At 36.2% G+C, this 27,633-nt stretch overlaps 1 protein-coding gene across 1 annotated transcript in view; it reads left to right on the top strand.

Annotated features, from left to right (window-relative positions):
* Positions 1-27,633, top strand: part of LOC149535593 (GDA1/CD39 nucleoside phosphatase family protein) — a 125,888-nt gene that overhangs the window by 78,251 nt on the left and 20,004 nt on the right. Inside the window, exons 6-8 of the mRNA XM_089807252.1 lie at positions 23,713-23,895; positions 25,570-25,682; positions 25,842-26,038. Coding sequence (XP_089663378.1) covers positions 23,713-23,895; positions 25,570-25,682; positions 25,842-26,038 — 493 coding nt within the window. The remainder of the gene's footprint in view (positions 1-23,712; positions 23,896-25,569; positions 25,683-25,841; positions 26,039-27,633) is intronic.

Here is a 27,633-nt window from a genome sequence, read left to right as displayed (position 1 = left end):
GGTGGTTCATTTCGAGAGATACCTCTCTTTTTTCTTAGACATTTTTTAAGAGTCCCAACTCTAGGATCCACAAATAATTGGAAGCAAATCCACAAATGATAGAAACTAACAAATAGCTAATTCTGTGAGTCACAAGTAGCTAAGTGAACAATAGCGACTTAAAATTGTTGATAACTTACACAAAAGAACTATTAGGAGATAAATATACAAACTACCTAATTTTATTAACTATCAATATACAAACAACTAATTGTTTATGTACTAAGTTCTAGCCTTTTGTAAAAAGACAACACCTGGACAAGACAACAATTCATATTAATGCTAAATCTCATCACATACAGCAATAGTAAAATAAGCAAAACAGTAGAAACATGATCCATCTAAATCCAAGTTGTTACAGCAACACACAACAATCAGATCAATAAATCAATCAGCAATTAGGTAAGTTTTCTTCAAGTCTTGATCGGATCGACTTCACGAAATGCTGATTCTAGTATGAACAATGCTACTCAGTAATGTATTCCCCAAATGGTAGTCTAGCAAACAACAATTAAATGTTTTTTTAAAAATAAGCGAAAGGAAGAATGGCATTGATAATATGTAAGTTAGTGATCAAGAGAAACTTGAAATAGTAGCAGCAATATTATTAACGATATTATTATATCATTATTGTGATTAGTAGTTATTTTCCAAAAGGTGCGATCAAATGACAAGACTTCATTATGGCTCGCGTAAAGGCAGAATGGCTTTTAATGAAAGCATGACTATCATTTGTAAAACAAATAGTATATGAGTTGTTAAGAAGTGTTCTCATCAAAAGATACATTCCTTCATGGAAGGGTGTGTGGAGGATATAAAAGGCAAGAGTTGAATGGAAAGGAAGATATGTGAAGATTAATTTTATTATTATTATTCTAATCTGTAGGCTCAAGTTGAGCAGCAGAATTCTATGGTATGAAAGCGTGAGAAAATAGTAGTACTAATTAGAGATGGCTCCAACAAAGCAATGCATGAATAGACTATCAAGAATCTGAAATGATATTTAATTGATCCATTAAGGATCACAGTTATCACCTGACAAGATTGCATCTTTATAAGGCAACATCAGAAACAACAGTCATTATTGATTGTCCATCATTAAGTGATCACCACTTAATAAGAATTATATCTGATAAGTGATCAAGTCAATCAAAGGAGATCATTTGCGCATTCCTTCAGTGATATCTGAAACAACAATATGTTCATATTATTCCAGAGTTTGCAAGACAAGCATCATAACATTCACAAAGCAGATAACGTTTTATTGTGCAAATCAGAATATCAAAGTCATATTAAAAGATATCATGTGCATATACATTGAATAGATATAAGAGACAACAACTTGATTGATAAATATTTGTATAGATATAATTCTTGATCTTCCATAATTTCAAGGATAAGTTATATGATCCTTATCGTATCCATCTTGCACATCAGCATTCCATTGCAATTGTATTACGTTCAATTCATATCAGCATAGTCCGATCTATCTTATACATCAGTATACACTACAATTGCATCCCATACATATATAAGATCCTACACTTTGATCAGTTTCCACAAGTTAAGGGTTATACAATTGACATTGGCTCACCATAGAAATCACCACCCTTGTACAATTAGTGTCGGACTATTAGAGTAAAATCTCTCTAATTTTGTTTCTCTCTCTTCCGTTCATTTACTTCTATTTCTAATGGTCACTCCTTTTCCATGTTTCCATATTCTCACTATTCAATATGGAAATTTTCTCTCTCTTCAGAATGTTTCTATTTCTCTCTTAGTTCATTATAGAAACATTCTTGTGCATACATGTATATATAAATCATTTATGATTTTTGTTTAATAACACATTCATTATTTTACCATAATATGGTATCAAAGCTGTGTTCTTCAAAAAATAATGATTTCATTATTGAAATTTCCGGAGTTATTTTTTGAATTAGGTTTTGAAAACCTTTAATTTCTTCTTGAAATTTTTGGACTCAGTTTTTTGAAAATCTTTGCTTGGGTGTGTTCAATTTTTTTTCCTTTTTTCTTTTTACAGGAATTCATATTTTCCTCAAACCCAAGTAGGGCTTCTTATTTTTCTATTTTTTCTACAAATCCGTGACTTTTAGGGTGTCTTTCTTATACAACAGTTGTCATTTCTGTTGTTGTCCAGGGTTTTTAAAACTATTTTGCGACAAAGGCCTGCATTTTCCCACCATTTTTATAGTCAAATCTGCCTTTTCTCTGGTTTTTCCAAAAACAGCTAGGGTTTCTTTTGAAAATCTCTTTTTCAGTGTCATTTTTTTTTTGTAGATTCTTGATGGCTTTTTGGAGATCTCAATTGGGTCGGTCTTTGTTTTTCTGGGTGCATGTAATGTCCCCTTTTTCTAGGACATTATAATTCTGTGTGTTGGTTCGCTTCGCCTAGGTTTCAGGGGCGGAAAGGTTCTTTACAAGGTTCAGTTCAAGGTTTGGCCCAGGCATTTCCAATTTCAGACCCATCACAGCAGTTTTGGCAGGTTGCCCGGATACTTACTATTTTTAGTAAGTAAACAGAGCATAGTATTTTCGGTACCTCAGTGTTGGTTTGGAAGCATTCTCGCTGAGAGCTTTCCAACGAGCTATTTCATGTGATTATTTGAGTTCATTTGGTCAACTATTTTAATGCCTGATGATTATATGGTTTCTTGACTAAGTGACTATTAAAGTCATTTAACTTGTCACTTTATTTTAAAAAGTTACTATGTTCACTTAAGTGACTAAAGGATAAAAAAGGTGCTTTATCCCACATTGCTTAAAAGAGCGTGCATCACATTGGGAAAAGTGATAAAGGTACAACAGACTCCACATGGGAAGACATATATGAAGATTATAATATTCAAACAAATATTAATCTGAGAGCTGGAAACAGTTGCTGGTTATTTCTTTGAGGGCGCAAACCCTTGAAGAAACTTTGGAGGTTGGACGCAAACCTAGCCTTCTTTCAGGTTTTATCTATATTGCCAATCTGACTGTTATTTCTGTTTGTAAGATTGGATATTCTGAATTGTTGCATGTTATTGTATTGCTAATGTATAATACATTAACGTTATTAGGCAACCATTGGTGATTAATTACTGATTAATATTGTACTTCTGAATATTGAACGAATAAACAATCTTTTCTGAGTTCTCTCGTATGCAAATCTGCTGGTTACAAATCGATTGAAGTTCTGAAATTTGTATCAAATACTGGTTTACTGTTCAGATTTAAATTTGTAAGTTTATATCACGGGTTTTAGAAAAATATTCGGAAAGGGATACTATAGTGGTATCAGAGCCAACAATCTTGCCATCCTGTGGATTTTTTTTTCAACACAAGAATTTATGAACTTAATATCCGAAATATTGGTTGCTTAATGTGACTGAGTTATGTCAAGGACGACAACCATTGGGAGCTAGAAGCTAGACGTAGCCCCAGTCTTCTTAATTGAAGTCTATATCTGAGTATTTTGAAGTTCTGTTGGATAGTATCATAATTCGTGGGAAGTCTTCAATCCTACAAATACCTTCAGGTTGTTTGTTTTACATTCCTCATACATATTTGGTAGTTTGTTTGAATGTGAGAAAGGGCCAATTAATAGCTTGCCATTAAGTTTGAAAAGGGAAATGCACGGTTTGCTTCTTAACGTTGGAGTTAAGGCACTCTCAGCATGCACAAGAGCCCCCCCCCCCCACGGCATGAGAAGGGTTTCCTAACAGGTCACGAAACGGCTACAGGTTGGGTGGTATTTGGTACATGGACATCTGCTATTACCTGGGACGGGCTGGAAGCCATTCGTGGCTTAATCTCTCCATAACCGGCGGGTTGAAACATGTGAAGTCTGTGGTTTACATAACCCGGAATATGGTTAGGCAGTGTCTCCTCCACCGGCTTTGATTCCCTTTACGCGCTGCATACAAGGAGCAGTCGTCTGACAACAGGACACATGATTCCAAGCTAGCACACAATAAACTCGGCCTCCCGAACAGTCCAAGATAGCCGCCCTATGAAATGGTTTCAAAGCTCTGCTATTGAATACTAGCCAAGAATTACTACAATGGTATTCCACGCGTGCAAAGGGAGTTGGAAGAAGGGGCACTAGTTGCGTCCGTGTCACAGAGCAGCTACAGTGTACCACAGGGTGTTCACAGAGACTTCCGTAGGGTCTTCACAGCGACGTGGTCGAGCTTTACCAGAGATAAAATCCAATGCACTCCCCACCTGAATGATTGGCTTAGCCGATAGCATACTTAGCAACTCGGAGTGACGAGGTGTAGTGCCGCCCAGGTTCTTAATGATTTAGATTTGTATGTGGTATTTCTGCAATAAATTATTCTGAAGTGACCTTGCATTATGTATTGGGAATTAGTAATATAATTTGCCTTGAATTTGGCTTTGTACGTGAATATAATTTATGTAAGGGAAGAAACTGATTCACTTTAAAAGGTATCTCATTATCAGTAGTTTAGGAAGCCTGCAAATTGTTTGATAAATTGTCATTATATATAGAAAGGAAAGCACAGGAATTGGTGGAACTCTAAGTTGAGTTCTAATTATATGGTGATAAACAAACTATGGTTCATAGACTTCCTTATTTTATCAACCCGATAATCACTGTGGCTGAGAAAGGAAGAATTTCTTGGTTTTAATCACCAGCACCACAGGCTTGGAAAATATTAACATCTCTATTGGTTGGTGTATATCACTGCATTCAATTTGCTCCTTAGTTTTTCTAGAGCTCTGGAACGACTTACTGTGACTTCAGGCATTGAGATCTTATCCAGTTCATTTTAGTGCATATAAGGTTTCAGCATTTCCAAGTTTGTAGACGAAAGTCACTATATCATTTGGACATTACTGCAGGAGTGTTCGAAATCGAAGTGCCACAAGTGTTGTTCAAACTTTGGTGGATTTCCTTTTGTTGGATATGCGTTATGGCTGGAGGCATTAAATTGTGCATTTCTGTGTTGCATGCATTCATTTTTGGGAGTTCAGATATCTTGCCATTGTTCAATTCCTTTTGGGCTGAATATTAACCCGAAAGTTTTTTTCTTTTTTTGTATTGACTGGGGCAATATGAGATGTTTTGAAAAATAACATTTTTGAAGAAAATTTGGGCACGTGTAAGGAGAGGAGCTGTTGCGGTACAGACTTGTCTTGTAGCTCAATAAAGGGAAGTCTGGGATCTGAATAGTGCAAAAGATACTAGTTGAAGTGTTGCTGGGGCATCCTAAGAGGAATTTTGAAGATTTGTAGAGTGAGAGACTGCATATCATCTGGAAACACAGATATCTACATAGCCCACAATCGATTTTATTTAAAATACAATTACCAGTTTTGAAGTATTTCAGCAATCAGAGTTTACAGGGGTTCAAACTATACATTGGATCGCCGTCTTCACTTGGTGCAGCTAAGTTGCAGAGTTTAGGGCGGCATAACTATTAGCGTGGTATTTTAGAAGGCACGGTGATTGTAGTCCTTGTTGGTGTCTTTCCCAACTTGATCATTTACTTGTACAGATTAGTTATATCGAGCTATGGGAAAGCTTGACAGTTAGGAAAAAGTTAGTAAAAGTCTTGTTAAGATACAACAGCAGTTTGCCCACAATTTCCAGTCCACTATGAGGACTGAAATAATGAGCATATATGAGGAGTACAGCTAATTTCCTCCACAGATTCAGAAAGAATTACCCTTCATTAATTATGTGGACTTCTAGTTAGAATTGCAAAACAAGACGGATATGATGAGAAACAAATACTATGAATTGATTTGAGATCTCCTTGCAAAGGACAGTTACAGAGATTTGCATAGGGAAGGTATCAATCAACTTGATAGAAGCACTAATAATGATACAAGTATATTAACAGGTAATTGGGAGACAAAAGTATCTTATGGAGCTGTTTACACTAGTCCTTATGAGCAGGTTAATGGCCCATGTAGTAGAGTTGACCAAACCGCCAATGTTGGCAACTCCAACATCTTATTTGGTGACATGGAAATTAACTTGGATGAATTTTATGGTGATAACAGGCTGGAAATTATATCAAATTTCGAGGAGCAAATGGACTGCAATGTTGGCAGGATAGATGATCTAGCACACAATGAATTCGAGGATATATCTGAAAATGTTGTTCCCCTAGGTGATGAAAAATCAGAAAATTCTATGGAGAACAGCCCACTTGTGTTTGTAGGAGATGGTCAAAAACCATTATCACTCTTTGACTTATTGGATATGTTTTTGGTTAAAGAGGACAAGGTTGTCCAAGTGTTGACGCGGATGGATGATTCTTCCAAGTTGATTGAGGATCTCATGCGGAAGATGGTGATAGAGGAGAGGCATGAGAATGTATGTGGTGTCACAAGTACTCTTTTACATACTATTTTTGAAACCTTAAAAATGATAAGATATGAATACTTGCAGCTATTAATGGATAGAGATCTAGCAATAAAATTTTGAAGGGACAAGGAGAGTGAGGTAGATGAGCTATGCCTTCAATTGAGCTTAACACATTATTCCATCCACAAAGCTGAAAATCAAATAAGTGAGGCAGCCACTTTTGAAGAAGATAATAGGGATTCAAGGGCACAATAAATCACGCAAATCATTGAAGGAATTCATAAAGTGGATAGATGTGAAGGAAAACAATGTGATTCAATCACGTGTTACTCGTTTGAGGCTTTCTACGGTGAGAGAAATTCTATGGATCAGCAAGTTGATGAGTCTGAAAATTCTGATTTTTATGATACTAGCTGTACATTTTCATAGGAGCACATGGTTAATGATGCAACAAGTGAGGATAATTCAGAGATTACAATTAATGGTGAACCTTCTTTTCACGAAGCCCTTGACATAAGCAAGGGTACTTATGGTGGAGTAGGAAGTTCAGATTTATCCTTAGCATGCTTTGAGGGATTTTTTAGCTTATCTAGAGATTTATCACTCAGCTCTTTCAAGATGGCCACGACCTACTTGTTGATTGGTGATTTTTCTTGTTGGTATATTTCCACTATCAGTGATTTGCATGTGTATGTTGGTAATATATTCGCTGACTCTATTCGGCCTTCCAGGGTCAACAAGTTCTTTGCAGGTGAGTGGGGAGATCACACATTACCCTACGTTCCACTTGAGGTGTCTACATTTTTATTTCAGCAGGGTATTGAAGACAATGTTAGCACTCATGATGTTGGTGACTCACCCACCACTCTTTCATTTACCCAAGATCATGTTGCTTGGGTAGTCAGGAATCCAGGTGTTATTAGTATCTTACATCTGGTGGATTATGCTGTGTTGCTACACAGTCACATGATTATGATCTATGTGTTTTAGCTTTCTGACATATCAGAGTTCCAGAGATTAGGATTACTCCTTTTCCACTAGAGTGATATGGTGGTGGAGTCGGATTGGTCGGATCTATCATTGACATCGGAACAGATATTATAGGAGTGGTACAGTAATACAATGGTACAGGTATTTCAGGAATTGGTCAGTGGTATTTTAGACAGTGCACGAGTTCTCACTTGGGATCTAGGTGGAGTATCCCTAGGTATTGCTTTTCATCGAGGAGTTAGGAGGAGAGTTTGGTTGTGATCATCTTGGGGTGGATATTGGTATATTGTTGAGCTCCCATCTTCACTTGACAGTCGAGATTCGTAGAGTCACTCATGGAGTGAGGCCTTGATGCTGACTGAGGGTTTTGGCACACAGGGCAGCAACACATGGCAGTTGGTGTCCCTTTATGGTGAGACTTGGGATCTTAGCATTCAGTTATTTGGCACATCGATTCCTATTGTACTGTTTTGCCATTCGGGATTTGGGATGATGCGTGCCGGGTTACATCGACTGAGGAGTAGAATCTCCTTCCCAAGGTGAGTATGGGATCCTGGCATTTGGTTTCTGCAGGTATGAGTGGATTGCTTGAGGGCAAGCAATCTTTGAGAAGGGAGGCTTTGTAATGTCCCCTTTTTCTGGGACATTATAATTCTGTGTGTTGGCTTGCTTCGCCTAAGTTTCAAGGGCAGAAAGGTTCTTTACAGGGTTCAATTCGAGGTTTGGCCTAGGCATTTCCAGTTTCAAACCCATCAGAGCACTTTTGGCAGGTTGTTTGGATACTTACTATTTTTAATAAGTAAATAGAGCACAGTATTTTCGGTACCTCAGTGTTGGTTTGGAAGCGTCTCGGCGAGAGCTTTTCTGAGTTCATTTAGTCAACTATTTTAATGCTTGATGATTATATGGTTTCCTGACTAAGTGACTATTAAAGTCATTTAACTTGTCACTTTATTTTAAAGAGTTACTATGTTCACTTAAGTGACTAAAGGACAAAAAAGATGCTTTATCCCACATTGCTTAAAAGAGCGTGCATCACATTGGGAAAAGTGATAAAGGTATAACAGACTCCACATGGGAAGATATATATAAAGATTATAATATTTAGACAAATATTAATCTGGGAGTTGGAAACAGTTGCTGGTTATTTCTTTGAGGACGCAAACTCTTGAGGAAACTTTGGAGTTTGGACGCAAACCTAGCTTTCTTTCAGGTTTTATCTATATTGCCAATTTGACTGTTATTTCTGTTTGTAAGATTGGATATTCTGAATTGTTGCATGTTATTGTATTGCTGATGTATAATACAATAACGTTATCAGGCAACCATTGGTGATTAATTACTGGTTTATATTGTACTTCTGAATATTGGACGAATAAACAATCTTTTCTGAGTTCTCTCGTATGCAAATCCGCTGGTTACAAATCGATTGAAGTTCTGAAATTTGTATCAAATACTGGTTTACTGCTCGGATTTAAATTTGTACGTTTATATCACGGGTTCTAGAAAAATATCCGGAAAAGGGATACTATAGTGCATTGTTTTTGTGCCTTGATTTTCGAGCCAATGAATTTATAATCTAATTTCAAATTTTTTATGGGTTTTTAAAGCTCTCTTTTGGGTGTCCTTTCATTTTTTCTAGGTATTTCGTCAATTTACCTCGAAATTATGCATCGAAATTCGTGCCTTTTTTTTCTTCTTCTTCTTCTTCTTCTTCTTCTTCTTCTTTTTCTTCTTCTTCTTTTTCTTATAGATATTCACATTTTTTGCATTAGAATGGTGTCATGGCATCTCTCACCATTCTTCTCTTAGAAGAGAGTCAATGATTCAACATAGATAACTACAACACCTGGAAGTAGAGAATGATGACAATCGTCGAGTACCATCGCCTTGAGGTGCTTGTTTTGGGTATCGATGCTCGTCCTACCACAGTCGATGCTACTAAAGAGAAGTTTGATGAGTGCAATCGTGAATCTCTTATGCTTATTAAGCTTTCAATTATTGATGAGCAACTGCCTCAAGTGTCATCTGGCAAGCCAGTTGTATAGATCTAGAAAACAATGAAGGATCTTCACAAGACATTAGATAGAAACAGAGCCTTCTTTCTAAAGAATCGACTATTCTCTATCATTATGGATGAGCACATGTCCTTATAGGAACATCTTCTAAAGATTAAGGACATCAAAGTTCAACTTGAGGCCATTTGTCGTACAGTGGAGGAAGAGGATATGGTGGTCATTACTCTACGAAGTCTACCACCATCCTATGAGCACTTTATCGAGACATTCAATTTTACTGCAGTCTGCAACTAATGTTGACCTCAAATTTCTGGATATGTGCACCAAACTTTTGTTGTAGGACCATTCGAAACAACAGTTTGGCAGTAGTGCTCCTTCATCCTCCTCTAAACAAGAATTTTCAGCCCAATCTTTTCACAAGGGTAAAGGCCCATCTTAGTCATTTGCTTAGTCTCAGAATAGCTCCAAGAATAAGCAAATCAGGTGCAACTATTGCCACAAATTTGGTCATGTGATCCAAGAATGCCGGACTTGATTTGCTTCTGAATAGCGGGAGCAGGGAGGGTCTCAGCCATAGGCCGATATTGCAGATAATGCAGAGCTCACCGATCAGCCGAGTCCGCCTTTTACACCTTTTGAGGGTTCTACCAATTGTTTGTTTTGAAGTTAGATTGACCATTAAGGGAGGGTATTAGAGTAAATTCTTATTCATAGGCCCTTTTTTTGAAAGCTTTTAGAGGGTTGAAATTTTGGTAAAGCTACGTTAAGAATTGAGATGTTAAAATTGATTTTTGGAGCAATCCGTGATAACATAGAGGGTCAAGAAACTAGGCTCAACTTCTTTCTAATTTCTATGGAGAAATTTTGGTTTGTTTTACCCATGTTCATTGATAGGTTAAGATATCATACAAGGTTTCAGCAGTGAAGGATGGTGACTAGAATATTTTGCGGATACTAGATTAGTCACAAAGAAGATTAGGTATAGGAGACTTTTAAAGAATCGGTTCAAAAGGATTTGGTTCTTATTTACAATGAAATGTAATTTAGCGGAAAAGATTGATGAAGCATTAAAACATGTTTCAAGGGAATAATAGAGTGCACATAGAAATGTGGGAAGAGGCTGCAACAACTTTATATGGTAATTATGGTCTTACGTACGATGAATTATTTACATCTTGTGATCTCTAGGAAGGAGTTGAATTCAATTAGTTTGATCTCTGGGTACAACAATTCCACCATCCATTCAGGATAAAGGGAGGTAGTCCTTTATCTCTTCCCAATGGTAGCCACTATAGAGCAGGTTCTGCCAGTGCATGTGAATGTTTTCTCTAAAACAAAAGCGGACTCTTCATAAAAATGGTTTATTTTTTGTGAAGGCTGGGGGAGTAATCCAGTCTCAGTTGCTCATGATCTTTTTAAAGACTGAAATCTAGGATTTTGGATCCTGTTTAAGAATGTTATTATTTATTCCATCACCATGTGAAGATTTGGAGCCAAGAGTTCTCACATCCTTAAATGTCATAAGTCACCTGATCTCGCCATTGGTTAAAAGATTGTCTAAGGGTTATAACTTATTATTCCTTCATGATAACCAACACCACCGAGATTGGAAAATTTGATTCCTATTGGAGTTCAAAAATAAAAGTTAAAAAAATCTGAAATCTGAAAGTACAGGGTAAAATTTTAAAGTAATTGAAAGGCACAGACTAAATATTCTGGCCTTTCCAAAAAAGTGGGATTGAACCTGATGTAAACCAAATCTAGTAATAATTCTGAATTGGACTGGATTTGGTAAGTGTAATGTCCCATTTTTAGGCTGCTCTCATTTTGTCTAGCCCATCAGTGGTCCTCTTAGGCTAAGACCGTTGGTTAGATGGTCCCAGTTACTAGGGCAAGAGACTCTTTCCCATCTGGAGTACTAAAGTGTTTGGATTGCACTTTGTTTGGTTCAGTTTGGACACTTATTATTTATAGTATGTGACTGTTTCTGGAACATCAGGGTTACTATTTACAGCAGGCTACCTGAACAGGCTATGATTGCATTGCACAGTTGGTTTGATCAGGTATTGAGGGATTTACTATGTATAGTAAGTTAGTGGTTGTTAGAGAGGGACCCTAACTATTATTAGTAAGTCAGTTTGGTGCATAGTGGACATGATGGTTAACTCTTAGGTTCATATGTAATTGAGAAATAAATTCCAAATGGAGCCATTACCCTCAATTAAATACCTCTTAAAGTACATTTAATAATTGCATAAAAGTGAGCACTCAAATTGCAGTATTATAAAGTTTTTTATAAAAAACCTGAAAGTGGATTTAAATGCTATTAAGGGGATTGGGGTTATAAAATTTTCTCAAAAAAGCAAATAGATTCATTATTGTTGATCATTTTGACCATGCTATTTTGGGGATTGTAATTGCAATTGCAATCTTGAGGCTACGAGAGACCAGCTGAATCATTGCCATAGTGTGGGCTTTGTCCAGGAGTTCAATCTGCGCATAAAGAGCAGATTTGTGCAAGGATTTGAAGCATATTTGAAGTCTCATCTGTTGCAGACCTGTAGCTTAATTAGATCAGCCATTGTTGATCAGATTTCAAGCTTTGATCTTGCTGCTACAATAACACTTTAACAATGAAAAACTACAATTTATCAGCTTGAAGGGTTTCATTGAAGTGCATTAAATTCATTATCTATTGTCAACATTTGAGTACATTGAAGGAAATCATCAAGGGTTTCAGGCATTTGTTTGCAGCAGATCGAGCCCTTTTACCAATAATATTTATTATTGCAGCACCCAGAATTATGATATCAGAAATTCTCTTCATCTTCGGGTAAGCCTCTGTTGTAATAGGCGGATTAATGTTGTTTATTGAGAATAGTGGAAAGTCCATTCTCTATTTGTCACTTGTAGCTATGTTATTCTCAAAGTCTTTGGTTATTTCCTTCCTACATTTGTTATTCCTTAGCTTTCTTCATACCTGGCATCAAATTGTGAAAGCTCAAAGAAATTCACATATTATCAAAAAACAAAGTCAATCATATCAGTTCGGTAGACTTAGAACGTGTTGGGGATCCTATAGTGGTATCAGAGCAGTTTCCTACCACCCTGTTGGAGTTTGATTTAAAAATTCATGGAGCTCACATGGCTGATTTTTTAGTAACCAACACTCATAAGGTCAAGTAATGTGTTACTATAGTATTGTAGGGAAATCCAGGGAAGAGATCAAATAGGATGCCATCAAGATGGGGAAAGATGTGAACAAGAAGCTCCTAGACTCCTTGAGGGGTATCAAAAAATGTCAGATGCTTTTAGAGTTTAGTACTCTTAACAATTTTCTGAACTTTGTTGTTTTCTTGAGGCCTGATAGGATTGGGTCAGTGAACTGCATTAGGAAAAACATTTAGTCATGGGCGCAATGTGAGCATTACATGTAAAGGAAAAACATGTATAAGGAGGCAATTGCATGTAAAGGAAAAACATTTAGTCATGGGCGTAATGTGAGCAGGTTTGGTAGAGCTACTAAATAAGTTTATGAAGGTGGTTCTACTTCCAAAATCAATGATCGGGTTACAAGAACTCCCATAATGAGCAGGAATGAAATGAAGACAAGGCCTTTGCTTCACTTGTAAAGGTTTATGGGGGGCCTAACCACCAATGCATAGATAATGAGGTAATGGAGCTTGAGGAAGAGCTTAGAGGCATTTAAGAGGAAGCGATGAAGGAAGCAGATTTGAAGATGCACATGTTGCATGAAGACGTTGTGTTTCACGAGTCATATCAATTGGAGGGACAAAGAGGATAGGAGATCCCATGATGAAGCCATTGAGAATAAGGAGACTTACACACTCTCTGATTTACATTGCAGCCAATGACTGAACTTAATCACGACATAGATGTGTTAGTAAATGATGAAAATGTTGTGGAAGAATGTCAAAGATGAGGAATGTGCGAACTCTAAAAGTTCTGATTTACATGACACCAATGCAGAAATTTTGCATCATCATGAGATAATAGTGACTACATATGTGCAAAATTTCACCATTGAGTTGTCACATGGAAGTACTGAATAAATGGCTACTATTGATACATTGTATGTTGAACATTCATGTCATGGCGAGTATGATTTTTCAAATCAAACACTAGAAAACAAGTTATAAAGCTCATTTAGTGGCATCCCAAGATCATGACATTGGGAGGGGAAGCGTGTGAAGATACTATTATATCAACAATTTCTACTTTGCCAGTTTAGCCATCCTTTGAGGTATATGGCAGCAGTACCTTAGTTATTGTTCATTGGTAAAATGGAAACACATTAATAGGACTGCAGACTTCCTCTTTATAGGGACACTAGGCCATTCAATTGCGATGTGAAAGGAAAGAAGGGAATTTTCAAATATGATTCCACTTCTAACCCAAATTTAGATTAGCTAGGGCCCAAAAGAGGAAGGGTGCTAATACTAAATTCGGATTATAGGGGGAATACAATACAAGGAAATGTGCTCTTTGGCCCTTTGATAGGATAGCATGAATGTGAAATTGAACTAATTGCTTAGGAAATGCAAATCTATATGCTATGTGAATACAATCAGCCCAATTAAGATGCAAATGTAGGATAAGGATGTGAAAGGAAATAAAATATAAAAACTCACCTTGAAATGCATAGAGGAAGATGTATTTAAGCTCAAGAACTTTCGGATCTGAATAATTTTTTAACTTCTGACTATGGATCTTGGAATAAAATAGCGAAAGGAACAAAACCCAGAAATCTCCTCGGAATGTGAGACTGAAAGACTAGGTTAACTTGGGAAGACATCTTTCCACCAGATTGATGTAGTCCACAACTCCGAAATTGACGACTCCAGAAAGATTGTGAACTTTAGGTTCCAAATCTGTAATCCTTTTCGCTTCCATCTTGCAAATCAACACAAAAAAGAAAGGTTTGGGGGTTGGGGTTTGATGAGGGCCTTCCTTGGTCAAGCCCCAGGTTAAGGAATTAACCATAAATGAGAAATGAAAATGTAAATGACTGTAAAGAATGAGATAAATGTTAGGATTCACCTTGCTCTTGTGTATGTAATGTAGATTTTGAATTAGGAATGTAGGTTATTTCCACTCTTTGCAACAGATCTACCATAATTCCATCATGGTGCCATGGATGTGAATATGCATTAATGAAGAAGAAGATGAATGCTTCAATGCGGATCTCCTTCCGTGATGGCCAACATACGCTAGATCTTAAAGAGGAAATGCTCACAAAGGATTCTTCAATGGTAGATAGAAATCTCCTTGCTTAAATGCTTAAAAAAGGCTTGAATGCTTGAACTCCTTGAATGCAAAAAGGCAGAGATCTTCATTAGAGAGCAAGAGCTTGAATTAGATGCTTATTGTTATAAAATGAAGTCCCTAAGTGTCCTTATATATGAGTTTTTGGGTAGGAAAACAATACAGGCCGACTGGATAATGGTCTCAAACTAATTAAACTCCCAAGGACTTTTGGGTCTCGAGCTCCAAAACTGTCGGGGACTAGGTCGACCTAGTCGAGGACTATGTTGACTTGGTCCAGAAGGACAGGTCTTGGGTGCCACAGAAAGTCAGGGCAGATGCTAGAAAGATAGGGTGGAAAGATGGAAGAGAGAAGAGGAAAAGAGGAACGGGCACAGGTATATCCATGGTCTGAAGAAGGAATCATGAAGGACGATGTCCACCTGGGTTGACCTAGTCTAGACTAGGTCGACTTGGTCTAGGGGCACAGGTTCTAGGTGCCACAGAAAGCCATGGCAGATGGGAGAAAGATAGGGTGGAAAGATGGAAGAGAGAAGAGGAAAAGAGGAACGAGCACATGCATATCCATGGTCCGAAGAAGGAATCATGAAGAGGCGAGAGCTAAAATGTCTTAAAAGGGAAGTGCATCCATTTTAAGACGGTATAGTTGTTAATGTGTGCACTGTTGATGCACACACGATGCTATTTATCATGGTGTGAGTGATGTGGATGCAACCTTATTTCATAGTGCAAATTTCGGGCAAGAATACTTGTTTTTATTTTATAAGTTTCGAAGTTCTCATCATTTTGTTGGATAAATCAAGGTTAAAGACAACATGATTGCCACAGTCATGGGGCATTTTGATGTTGCTTGTCAAATGTTGGCTACCTTTGGTTAGAGTACTCCTATGTCAGATAAGCATGGTGATAGTGGCCTTTCCCTTGCAGAGTTTGTCATTTTTTAAGAAGCTATTGGAATAATGAAACATAATTACTTACAATCTATGTTACATGGATTTTCGGGGATGGACACGGTTTAGGGGATGGGGAGGTATTTATGGAACAGGTGCAGTTTAGGGCCAATTTGTAGGGTAGTGTAGGGGACGACTATTAAAAAAATGGAGAATATTTATATATAGAGAGAAATCTCACATACGCATATCATGACATTGTTAAAGCATTCATCACATACATTTATGAAGCTTAATACATAGAATTAGACTTGAATTGGGATTTTGCATGTGAACCAATAAGCGAATTAACAAAATTCAAATGCTTTCATTGTCCATATATAGCATACATATAGCAAAAATGCTCAAAGGCTCCAAATTTCAACCATGAAATGACATAACATATTAAATTGTAAATATAATAACTAACTACTAAACAATAAACATAGAAGTCTATAATAATTTGTAACATCCCATAATCAATAGATGGTAGGTTTAAGGGTCTAAATCAATTAGATTTGACCTTCTCTTGCTGTTGTTCTCCTTTGCAAATGTGAAAATGAATTTCTCCTCTACAAATGTGAAAATGAATTTCTTTTTCTTCATTCTGGTTATGTCTAGATTAGGTTTTGGTATTGTTAAACTTAGTTTAGGTGTTCTTATGGGCCTGTTGGCCTTTTTTTTCAAATTTAAAAATGTCTTATGTCTTATATTTTAACAGTAGTAGTCCAAAATTGGCTTGGGCCATAGGAGAGGACTAGAAGTCCCTTTGACACGTAGGCGACTTGTAGTCATCCCTTAGTTGTATTAGGTACTTCTAGCTATCCCCTATGTCCCCAACCACTTAGTTGTTTCGAGAACTATATCTAAACTTTGCAAAAAAGGTATGAGAGGGGGGACATGAAAATGGTGTCCCTGCATCTCCGTACCATATCAGGGATGTAGACGAGTTAGAAAACTTGTATGATGCGTACCTCTGGAACGTAACTTACAATTACTTGTTGATAGGGATTATCTTCTTGAGTGGGATTACACTTGCTATGATGCCTTGAAGGGAAAGGAGGAGGTGCATGAGCTTGAGGTAATTATGGATTCATTAAAGAGTGCCTAGTTGCCCCTTCAGATTTTGTATTCACGATTAGATGAGCTCACCGTGGAATTGAGTTTGGCAAAATCTTCTCCAACTATAGATACAATGCAGTCTTTTACAGTGGTAGTTGGTGATGATCATGTATCCATGGGTTGTAGTGAGGACGTGGCTACATTTATTGTCGATACAAGTGGAATAGTCTCAAATGTGATGAGTATTTTGGCTTTAGATCAGTAGAGAACCACTTGCTACATTAGGTTTTTTGAGGCCAGTACTGTGGCAGATGATGCAAGTCAGATTGATGTGGTTGTGGTCGATTCTCTAAAGAGTTGTATCGTAGTACATATGTTGCTCCATCATCTTCACATGGGACACATAGAGTGTCATCTGGTTGGGAGTATAGTTCTCATGCAGATTTGCTTCCCTCTTTTGGAAGTAAATCTATTACTTCATCCCATGTAATTGAGTTTGGATGCTGACTTGTTGTGTTGCAGGGTCAGAGTGATCAGTTGAAGATTGCAGAAGAAAAAGATTGATTCTACGTCATATTGTTTTTACTGCACGGATTCATTTGAGTACTTGCTTGAGGGCCTGTTTGGTTGCTGGATTAGGAATTGGATAATTAGAATGGGGAATGGGAAAAGGAATAGGGATGGGAATGAGAATCAACAAAAGAAATTCCAGATCCCGTTTGGTTTACCTGGAATTTGGTCGAGGATATATAAATCCCATGTTTGGTTGTGCAAAAGTGGAATAGGGATAAAGATTAAATTTATATTTTAATTAAAAAAAAAAACAATTTGTTTAAATTTAACCCCACTTAGTGGGAATTACGAAACACTGTCACAACGAAGATTAAACCCCACTTATCTTAGCTCCTTGCATTCACACACGCCGATTAGGCGCCCTTTAGATAATGGCAAAAAATTGTCAGAACTGGGCACCAAATTTGGTTGAATTGGATAGTGTGATTGTCCTTAAATATACCAAATGAAGATCTACGCTAGATTAGAAATGTGGATTCAAAAAATTGTCTTTGATGCTTAGGAGGACTTCAGCTAGAGAAGCTGCCATGGTTAGTCTCATCTTGATCACACAATACCAAAAAAAATGATCCTTTAAATCAGTGCCATATATCCATTAATTCCAATGTTTCACATGTTAGGATCACATTCATGGTAGCTAGGGCAAAGTCTAAAAAGGATCATCAAACCCATTGATAAGTTTTTTGAATATCAGACAATTTTCTGTATAAGAAGATAATATAAACCCACAAATTTATCAATGGCTATTTTTACAAATAAAAAACAGCTAAAATTGAAACCCTAAGCTTGAAAGATGGTGTCTGTTGTCATGAAATCTAGATTCTTCTCACGATGCTTGTCAGATCAGGAAAGTTTGAATTGTATGAAAAGACAAACACACCTCGAGCCCATCGAGAGAAAATGGAGAAAAACGATCTGTGCCCGTTTGGTTGTTGGAAAAGTTGTTTGCACATGAAAATGGAGGAAAACGACCTGGCTGCCAAAGTTATCTTATGCCAAAAACATAAAATGCAACTCAGGGACACCAAAAATTAATTAAATATGAAAAAATAGAATGGGAATAGGAATGGCCTATTCCAATAACAACTATTTTGATGGAAATAACAAATCCTTATTTTGGGTCAAAATGAGGATACAAATCTGTATTCCAATTCTAATTTAAAACACCCAAATAGAGAATTAGAAAAATTTATGAATTTGCATAATCCTATTCCAGGCCTATTCCAACAACCAAATGGGCCCTGGGAGTTCAAAGTTTTAGGAGGGGTCGTTTGGAGTTACTGAGGATATTCTCATCCAAGGTTCATGTGACATTTAATGTTTGGTGGGAGAAACTATAGATAATTTGACTATAATGCTTCCTTATCTAGATTTTTTGGTTCGGTTTGCTGAGAGGATTACTAGATGAGCCATTGACTGAGGTTGGAGATTTCTACTATAACTACACAATGAGGGGTGCTCGTCATTTTCTTTTTGATCCACATATAGAGGATTTGATGATGCATTGGTGTGGATTGGTTATGAGTTTGTAGCATCCTTTGTGGGATGGGTACTCACCATATTCATTAGATTGAAGTAGTAGTTAGAAGTATTAGACTCCTTTGGTGGGGGATTACTTGTAGAGTTAGCACATCCATGGGAGTCTAGTAGAGGTTGGAGATAGTGGAGGTGTTGCAGATTTGATGGATGTGAATTAAGTTTGCTTTGGGATCCGAGTGATGACAGTGTTAGTATTGTAGTTTGGGGTGGGTCCTGTTGGTTGGGTTCACCACTTCTGGCACTGTGAAGTTGAGTTTAGAGTTGAGCAACCACACATGGTTGATGCTATTAGGAGCATTACACAAAACTTTTTGTGGGATCTTGGTTGAGTGGTGTTTTCTTTGCTATAGAGATTTCTCGAGGACAAGTAATTTCAGGGAGAGTGGATTGTAATTTCCCCATTTTTAGGTCACTCTCATATTGTGACGGTCTAACCTATCATTGGCCTCGTAGGTTAAGGCTGTTGGGTAGAAGGTCCTAGTTGGCATGACAAGAGGCTCTTTTCCATCCAAAGTACAAAAGTGTTTAGGACTGCTCTTTGTTTGGTTCAATTTAGCACACTTAATTTTTATAGTAAGTGACTATTTCTGATTTCAGGAAAGTCAGGGTTACTATTTATAGTAGGGCACCTGAACATGCTATGATTCCAATGCACAATTGGTTTGATCATATAATGAGGGATTTACTATTTATAGTAAGTCAATGATCTATTATTTTGGGCGCATAGTGAACACGATGATCAACTCACAGGTTTAGATGGAATTGAGAAATAATGATTATTTGTGGAGTTATGATATTTTAATTATTAATAAAATGATTACTTTATTCATAATCGTTTATAAAGGGCAATTTTAATATTTAAAGTTCACTTTCTACACAATGGGCCCATGACCTCAATTAAATGTTACTTAAAGGACATTTAATATTTGCACAAAAGGGAGCACCCAACTTGGAGGTAATATAAATTTTTTATTAAAAACTTAAAAGTGGATTTAAATGCTATTAAGGGGCTTGGGTTATATAAAGGTCTCAAAAAAGAAAATAGATTTGTTATTGTTGACCATTTTGACTATATACTTTTTTAGGGATTTGTGATTGTGGAAGAGAAACCAAGGGTTTCAGCCTAAGTTGCCGGTTCGGATTATGGTACGGATGTGGGTTCAAAATTCGTCTAAATTTTTTTGGGCTTGGGTTCTTATTCGTTTTGGGTTCATCCGTACAAAAAATATGTATATGTGTGTATATATATTGAACAAAAAATAAATCCATACTTGATTCTGCTAATAGTAAAGGAACATAGCAAAATACACCACCAAATCTATGTTTCAGTTCAATAGGACATTAACTGCATCATTTAGCATTACATACTACTTGATGCACATGCTCTGTTACATGCATGGAGAATATTTCCATATCATGCAGACAGTTTGAAAGGAATTGTCAAAAGATAAGTGCAGTTATCTGAATTTTTATTTTGTATTGGTTAGAGCATTTCTAACCAGGCCATCAGAAGGTGAGATACAGATTTGAAGTCCTGGGTTCAAACCTATCATATCTTTTTAAAGACATTCCTTTGTAATCATCAATTTAGATGTCACCTATTGTCAATTTGGATTTCCTTTATAAGCAAGCTTTCATTTTCATACACAAATGCATAAATGACATATAAACATCTTTTTTGGTCTTTTTAGCGGTCACAATAGGGTTGAGAAAAATGTTCCGAGACCAAATTCAGCCTAGGTGTAGACAGAAAATTCTTCAAAATTCGCTGCAAATTCTGCCTGGGTTCTTCTGACATAATTTGCAGCAGATTCGTAGCTCTGCAAGAGAATTTGGAAAGAATTTGACAAGGACCAGACTTTGTACAGAATTGAACCAGACTTTGAGGGTTGCTGGAGAGAATCTGGTAACTTGGGTTTCAGCCATTTTTATGCTTTGAATATGAAAAACTTTTCATTGTAGTAGCAATCTTGAGGCTGTAAGCAATCAGCTGAATCATTGTCATAGAGGAGTCCAATTTGAGCATAAAGAGAAGATTTCTGCAAGAGTTTGAAGCATAGTTAATGTCTAATCTATTGCAGACCTGTAGCTTCATTATTGCAGCCATTGTTGATCAAATTTCAATCTTTTTATCCTTCTGCCACAGTAACTTGTGAACAGCGAAATACTACAATACATCATCTTGAAGGGTTTCACTGAACTATATTAATTCATCATCTGCTGTTGAAGTTTGAACAGACTGAAGGAAATCATCAAGGGTTCTACACATTTGTTTGCAGCAGATCAAGCCCTTTTACCAATCATATTTATGCTGCAGCACCCATAATTTTGATATCAGATATTCTATTCATATTTGGGTATGCCCCTTTGTTTTGATAGGCAGATTATTGTTTATTGAGAGTAAAGGAAAGTCCATTGCCTATTTGTTACTTGCAGCAATATTATTCTGTCTTTGGTTATTTCCTTCCTACATTTGTTATTCGCTAGCTTTCTTTATACCTGACATCAAATTGTGAAAACTCACAGAAATTTGCATGTTATTAAAAAGATTAGTCAAATATATCATTTGCATAAAAAATAGTGTTTTGGCAGAGTTAAAACCTGTTGGAGTTCTTACAGTAACTATGACTACGTGCAAAGATTATATCAACAAACATTTTTCTTTTTCACTTTGCAAAGTTTTTCCGACCGCTGGATATTTTGTGATCAAGAAGCAGTAATGAACCAAGTTTTGACATCGTCAAATGTTGAAACACGACCCAGCTAACTGCATGATGAATATAGATTAGTCATTAATCATAACCTATATTCACCGTCTGTCCCTTCGCTATTTTGAGAAATCTCTTCCACCATTGATTGAACAACTCAGAATATTTTGAATTAGAAAACTTATCTGGTAAGACTATAGGCTCTATAAAAGGCTAAGGTAATCAAAGTTATTTATAAAGCAACTCCCATTGTCTTAATATGAAAGGTCACACATTACACAAAAATAGTTTTATTTTGAGATATGCAGAACACCACCATCATGAGGCCCTTGGAGTAAGCCACCTACAAAGCTTGTGAAAGGGGCATATAAGGAATGGAGGAAGTCTTTTTTGGAGAAACTTGAATGATAATTTTTTATGAACTGTAGAGATTGGTATGCCTCATCTTTTGGATTCTTCATGTGCTCTCTTGGATTCTTGACATGTTGTCATGTTTTGTGTTCCCATAGTAATCTTCGCCATACCTTATTTTGCAGTTAGAATTTTAAAAGGCCTTTGTTACAACCATTTGTTTAATGCATATTAAAATCTTAGCACTGAATTTTCCCCATCAAGCTTTTAGTTCTTGAATAGTTTTGGATAAAGCTGCTCATGCTATACAAATTGATGTTCTTTGTTGCCCATGCTATAAAAATTGACGTTCTTTGTTAAATCCAAAGAACATCAATTTTTTTAGCATGAGCAGCTTTATCCAAAACTATTCAAGAACTAAAAGCTTGATGGGGAAAAATATAGTGTTCACTGAACTAACAGGAATCTGCTCATGCTATAAAAATTGACACTGTAAAAATTCAGTGGCAATCATGTTGCTTTAGCCAATAAAAACATTTTATTTGTCCTTATCATTTGATGCAGATTTTGTTTATACTATTTAAAAAAACAAATTAAATTTGGGAAGATTTACGTCAAATCTTTAACAAAAATCAAAACCTATTTGGCATAGTTGAAAAATCAAGTTTTGTTAGGCAGACATGGGTACAATATTCAACATGTATCTGGGCAGTGTCGGGTACATTTCCGAATTGGATATGGGGATATGCACTCCCAAGGAGGGACAGAGGTGTTTCCGGCAACTCTGAAAATAACTGTAAATTTAAGTAGCCTCTGCAGAGAGCAACGAGTCCCAGACTACAGGAACGTATTGTTTCAGCATTAAGCTTTTCCCAAGTTACTGATTCAGATGTGGGATGTGGGATTTCTTTTTTCCTTTTTTTTGGGGGGGGAGGGGGCTGGGGGCATGCAGATGTGTGTATATATATATATATATATATATGTAGAATAAACATAACTCGAGTATCTCACAGATACTACAACTTCTGTAAAGACTAACAAAATATGTATTGATAATATGCAAATAAGATACACAATCACAACTTTGCTGTATCTACAGTAACTCAAAACTTATTAAACATATATCTTAGACATTCAGATTCTTTGCAGAACAAGTCACGCTGCAGAAATTTTCTAACTTGGACTCCCCAAGAACCATATGCTGAGCAAAGCCTTGTTTTCTGCAATGGGCCCATGTTGAGTAGTCTTCCAAAAGAGACAAATGGACTTCACCAAGGAATATGAAAGGTCTGCTGTTACGTTCATAACTGAAACAAATAATTGCAAAGACGGTGATTATGATTTGCACACCAGCACCATCTTTTCCCTCTTTAGACTCCGACACCATCAATTAGAAATGCACAGAAATCCTTGCCTGGACGTGTCCGCATCTGGGTGCCTGTGGGTGGCATCCACAGGGCTTCCCAATGCACCTGGCATCCGCACGCACCAGTTTCTGCATCCAGGGTTGCTGAGGACTAATCGGTAACTTAGAGCTTTTCATATAATTATTAATAGATTGCTAGGCAACCCCTTTCGCATGATACAATATTGATTATTCAAACTTGTGAAGTGTATTTTGTTAAATTATTCTTGATAATTTAGAAGTGGATAAACTAATATGGATTAAGCTTGTAAAGATGATAATTGAAGGTTGAAATTTGGATACACATTTTGCAGACTAATTGCAGGGTACATCTATAGTTGAGGAATGGAAAATTTGATCTTTCTGTGATCAAGGATGATTCGTTGTATGATATTGTGCTTGGTAAAGATGCATATCTATTTTGAATATTTAATGATATTTTCTTTTATGGGTTCTTTTTCATCAGTTGAGGAAGGATTCGTGGTGGATCCTTGTACTCCAAAAGGTTATAGCATGGGTTCAGAAGAACTGTTGCAGCTTCCTGTTGGTTCGTTGAACATCAACAATGGGAAGCTTTCCGCCGTCCATTCAAGAGGAAACTTCTCAGAATGTAGAAATGCTGCCTTGGGATTACTTAGCCAAGGGCAAGGTATTCTGACTTGCACGTTGTTACATTTTTTTCAGCTTGTATGCAGATTGAAGTTTCAGATATGCTGGAGTGCAATTAATGTGTCTTTTTGAGTGCAAAGAAGCTATTGGAATTAATGACTCATTGTTTAGGGCCTTCTCCGGAAACACTTTTTCTTTTATGATATTATTATATTTCTCGTACTGCATATTTCAATCAGTGTTGCCAGTGATTGTGATTGTATATGTAGCATGTTCTATGTGATATATTTCTTGGTCATTTACTAAAACCTCTGTTTACTTTTAGTTAACGTATGACTCTTATTTTTTACAAATGGCTAATTGCGCTCATTCTAAAAATACATGGCATAATTATAAAATGACTTGAGGGAACCACTTCTTTTGAGTTATGTAGCCATGCTTCTCATTCTTATTATTTTTGAAATTCCGCTGCATGTTACTTTTGGGCCTACAACTAAATTCTGAACATAGTTAATGCCTAGATCAAGAATCAGTTTCTGAATCACCAAATTTATTGTTTGAAAAGGACCCGTCAATGACATTATTGTCATCTATCCTTTAAATTCCCATCTTTTTGTAATGTAATATTCGGCTTTATAAATTACAGTGTTTTTAAGAGTTGAATGGTTAATAGTTTTGTCTAGCCATTTTTCAAAATACCAACTAAAGTGATTGTGACTGTATATGTAGCATGCTTTATGTGATATATTTCTTGGTGATTTACTAAAACCTCTGTTTACTTTCAGTTAATGCATGACTCTTATTTTTAACAAATGGCTAATTGTGCTCATTCTAAAAATACATGGGATACTTATAAAACTACTTGAGTGAACCACTTCTTTTGAGTTATGTAGCCATGCTTCTCATTCTTATTATTTTTGAAATTACACTACATTATACTTTTGGACCAACAGCTAAAATCTGAGCATAGTCAATGCTTACGTCAAGAATCAGTTTCTGAATCACATTATTTATTGCTTTAAAAGGACCCTTCAATGAAATTATTGTCATCTATCCTATAAATTTCCATCTTTGATTAATGTAATATTTAGCTTTGTAAAGTACAGTGTTTTTGAGAGGTGAATGGTTAATAGTATTGTCCACTCATTCTTCAAAATATTGAGTAAATATTTTTATTGTTCATGTCTCAGGTTTTAATGTGTAGAACTGCTAATTAATTAGCGTCACAAATCAGGAGAATTTGTATTGTACTTTTTTAGACAATATTTGTTGATTAACTGATTCTTGTGATTGTTCTATTTTCCAAGTAGGTTCTTATTGATATGGGAACGAGCATATAACACAATCATCCTATAAATTCCTATCTTTGTTTAATGTGATCAAAGCTTTGTAAAATTAGTGTGTTATTGAGAGGTGAACAGTTAATAGTTTTGGCCAGTCACTTTTCATAATACTAACTAAATAGTTTTATTGTTCATATCTCGGGTTTTAATTTTTAATTGGTACCACACATCTGGTGACTTTGTATTTTATGTTTTTAGTCTTTTAGACAATATTCATTGATTAACCGTGATTGATTTGGGAACAAGCATGTACAACAATCAGGGTCACTTTATGTGAAATGTTCTTTAGGGATTTCTTGATGTAGTTTGCTTGTCTGTAATAAGCTTGAATTCTGAGCAGTTCATGATATGTTAATGGTTTACCTGTACAGATGATACAGAGGAGTGTACATATTTTTGGAAGCATTGTAAAACTGGTAAAAAACGAATACCAGAGCTGCATGGAAAGTTTTTTGCAACTGAAAATTTTGTCTATACATCTCAGGTTTATGCAATCCCGCCCATTGGTATTTATAATATATTTCATTGCTATATTTTAGATGGATGTGAACTGTTGTGTCTTATTAAATACGCAACATTTGGATTCTCACTTGTCCTCTGTAACTGATTATTTTTCATATTTTTTGTGCCTTCACAATGACAGTTTTTTGGGCTTGTCCCGAAGGCTTCTCTTTCTCACATAGAGAAGGCAGGAGATCATTATTGTAGTGAAGATTGGACAGTGTTGCAACAGAAACACCATGATGTCGAGAAAGAAGATTTGCTGAAGTACTGTTTTTCATCAGCGTACATTGTAGCATTATTGAATGACAGCCTTGGGATTGCTATGAATGATGAAAGGTAAGGATTTAATTTTTCTGGATTCCATAGTCTTATATGATCCTTGATGTTAAGCCTTGGTCATGCCCTCTCAATCAGTTTTTTTTTTTAACAAAATGAATCATAGCAGGTGGTGGGGAATTAGAAAATTAGTAAGAGAATCAGAAATTAAAATTTGGAAGTATGGGTCTAATTCTCCATGTTATTATCTGTAATGTTCCTTTTGGGACATTACTGATTTTTGCCCCAAGTCGACAATAACATACTAAAGTGGACTTTGTTAGCCATTAACAGTTTTGAGAACAAATCTATCAGTTAGTGAAAAATGAGATTAGAATAGGCATTATGTCTAGCCAACCATCTCAACCAATCATAAATTACTCTTTGTAGGGAACACAAAAGAGTGCCAGTGATCTGCCCAGCCCAACTATGTCCAAGACCACACAACATTCACATAATGGCAATTTGCCTCTTATCCCAACAAGTGGCAGGAGCATTCAACTACGACCAGTTCCATTCATGAGGGTATCCCACAAGCAACAAGAATGTCCAACTATGACCAATTCTATCCCTTGGGGTGATCAATTCGCCTCTTGACCCACAAGAGGTAGGAATGTTCAACTATGACTGATTCCATCCCTTGGGATGATGTACTTAGTTCAGGGGAGTTGGTAAACCACATCTCCCTTACATATGTCCTCCAATTCATATTTGATTGTTCTATTTACTTAATGGAAATATAATCCAAGGAATACTCATATTAGACACAAGGCCTATCAGTAATACTTAAGTCTTCTATTTGCCTTGTAGCAATCTGATCTGATGCTCGTTCAGGTATTTTTAAGTGTATGGGAAATCATCTCCTATTTCTTGATCGATTCTTTATATTTGATTTACCTTCTATCAATGTCTGCTGCTGCTTACATTCCATTTATAGATTTCAGATTGTATCCCCATTATCCATAAGTGAGTAATTATGCATAAGATCGCCTGTGCTGTTTATCATAAGAATCAATAGTTTGTACCAGTGTTACAAGATTCAGATTCGCCAAATTGAAGAACCCAAGAAATTCAAAGATTTTAAAGGATTTAAAATGTTTTTCATGAGTCATTTAATAAATTAACAATAACGACAATATTTGGGATAAATTAGGTTTAGAATTAATAAAATTATAGAACTTAGCCTTTTACTGGAAAAAAAATTGAGATAAATAGAAGCTACTTTGCACACATACACAAGTTTACATTGATCACATAAGTACAAATTTCTGAAAGAAATAAGTTAATCTAAGAAATATAAATAGTGTCACCGTCAAATGTCTACAATATTCATGGAATATGAAATCGATGGAATCAAAATTTCAAAATATATCAAAATAAAAGCTAGAGCCTAGAAGACTAAGGATTGGAGTAGCCTATATTAGTGACCAGTCGACCCTGCCACGTGTATGCCTAAGATCGGTCCTAGAAGATTGTGCAACCATGATCTCCGCATGTGTCTAAGGCTCAACCTTAGTGACATCCACATTCTAATCCTCATCATCCTCAAAGTCCTCATTCTCTGCCTTAGGGTCCTCTATGTTAAGTTTGTAGTAATAGTCAAATTGATATGATCA

The sequence above is a fragment of the Cupressus sempervirens genome, chromosome 10, assembly GCF_028749045.1.
Source record: "Cupressus sempervirens isolate cs-2001-9-10 chromosome 10, ASM2874904v1, whole genome shotgun sequence".
In the NCBI taxonomy this organism is placed as follows: Eukaryota; Viridiplantae; Streptophyta; class Pinopsida; order Cupressales; family Cupressaceae; genus Cupressus; species Cupressus sempervirens.
The sequence above is the reverse complement of the archived record's forward strand: the minus strand, read 5'-3'. Positions and strand labels throughout refer to the sequence as shown.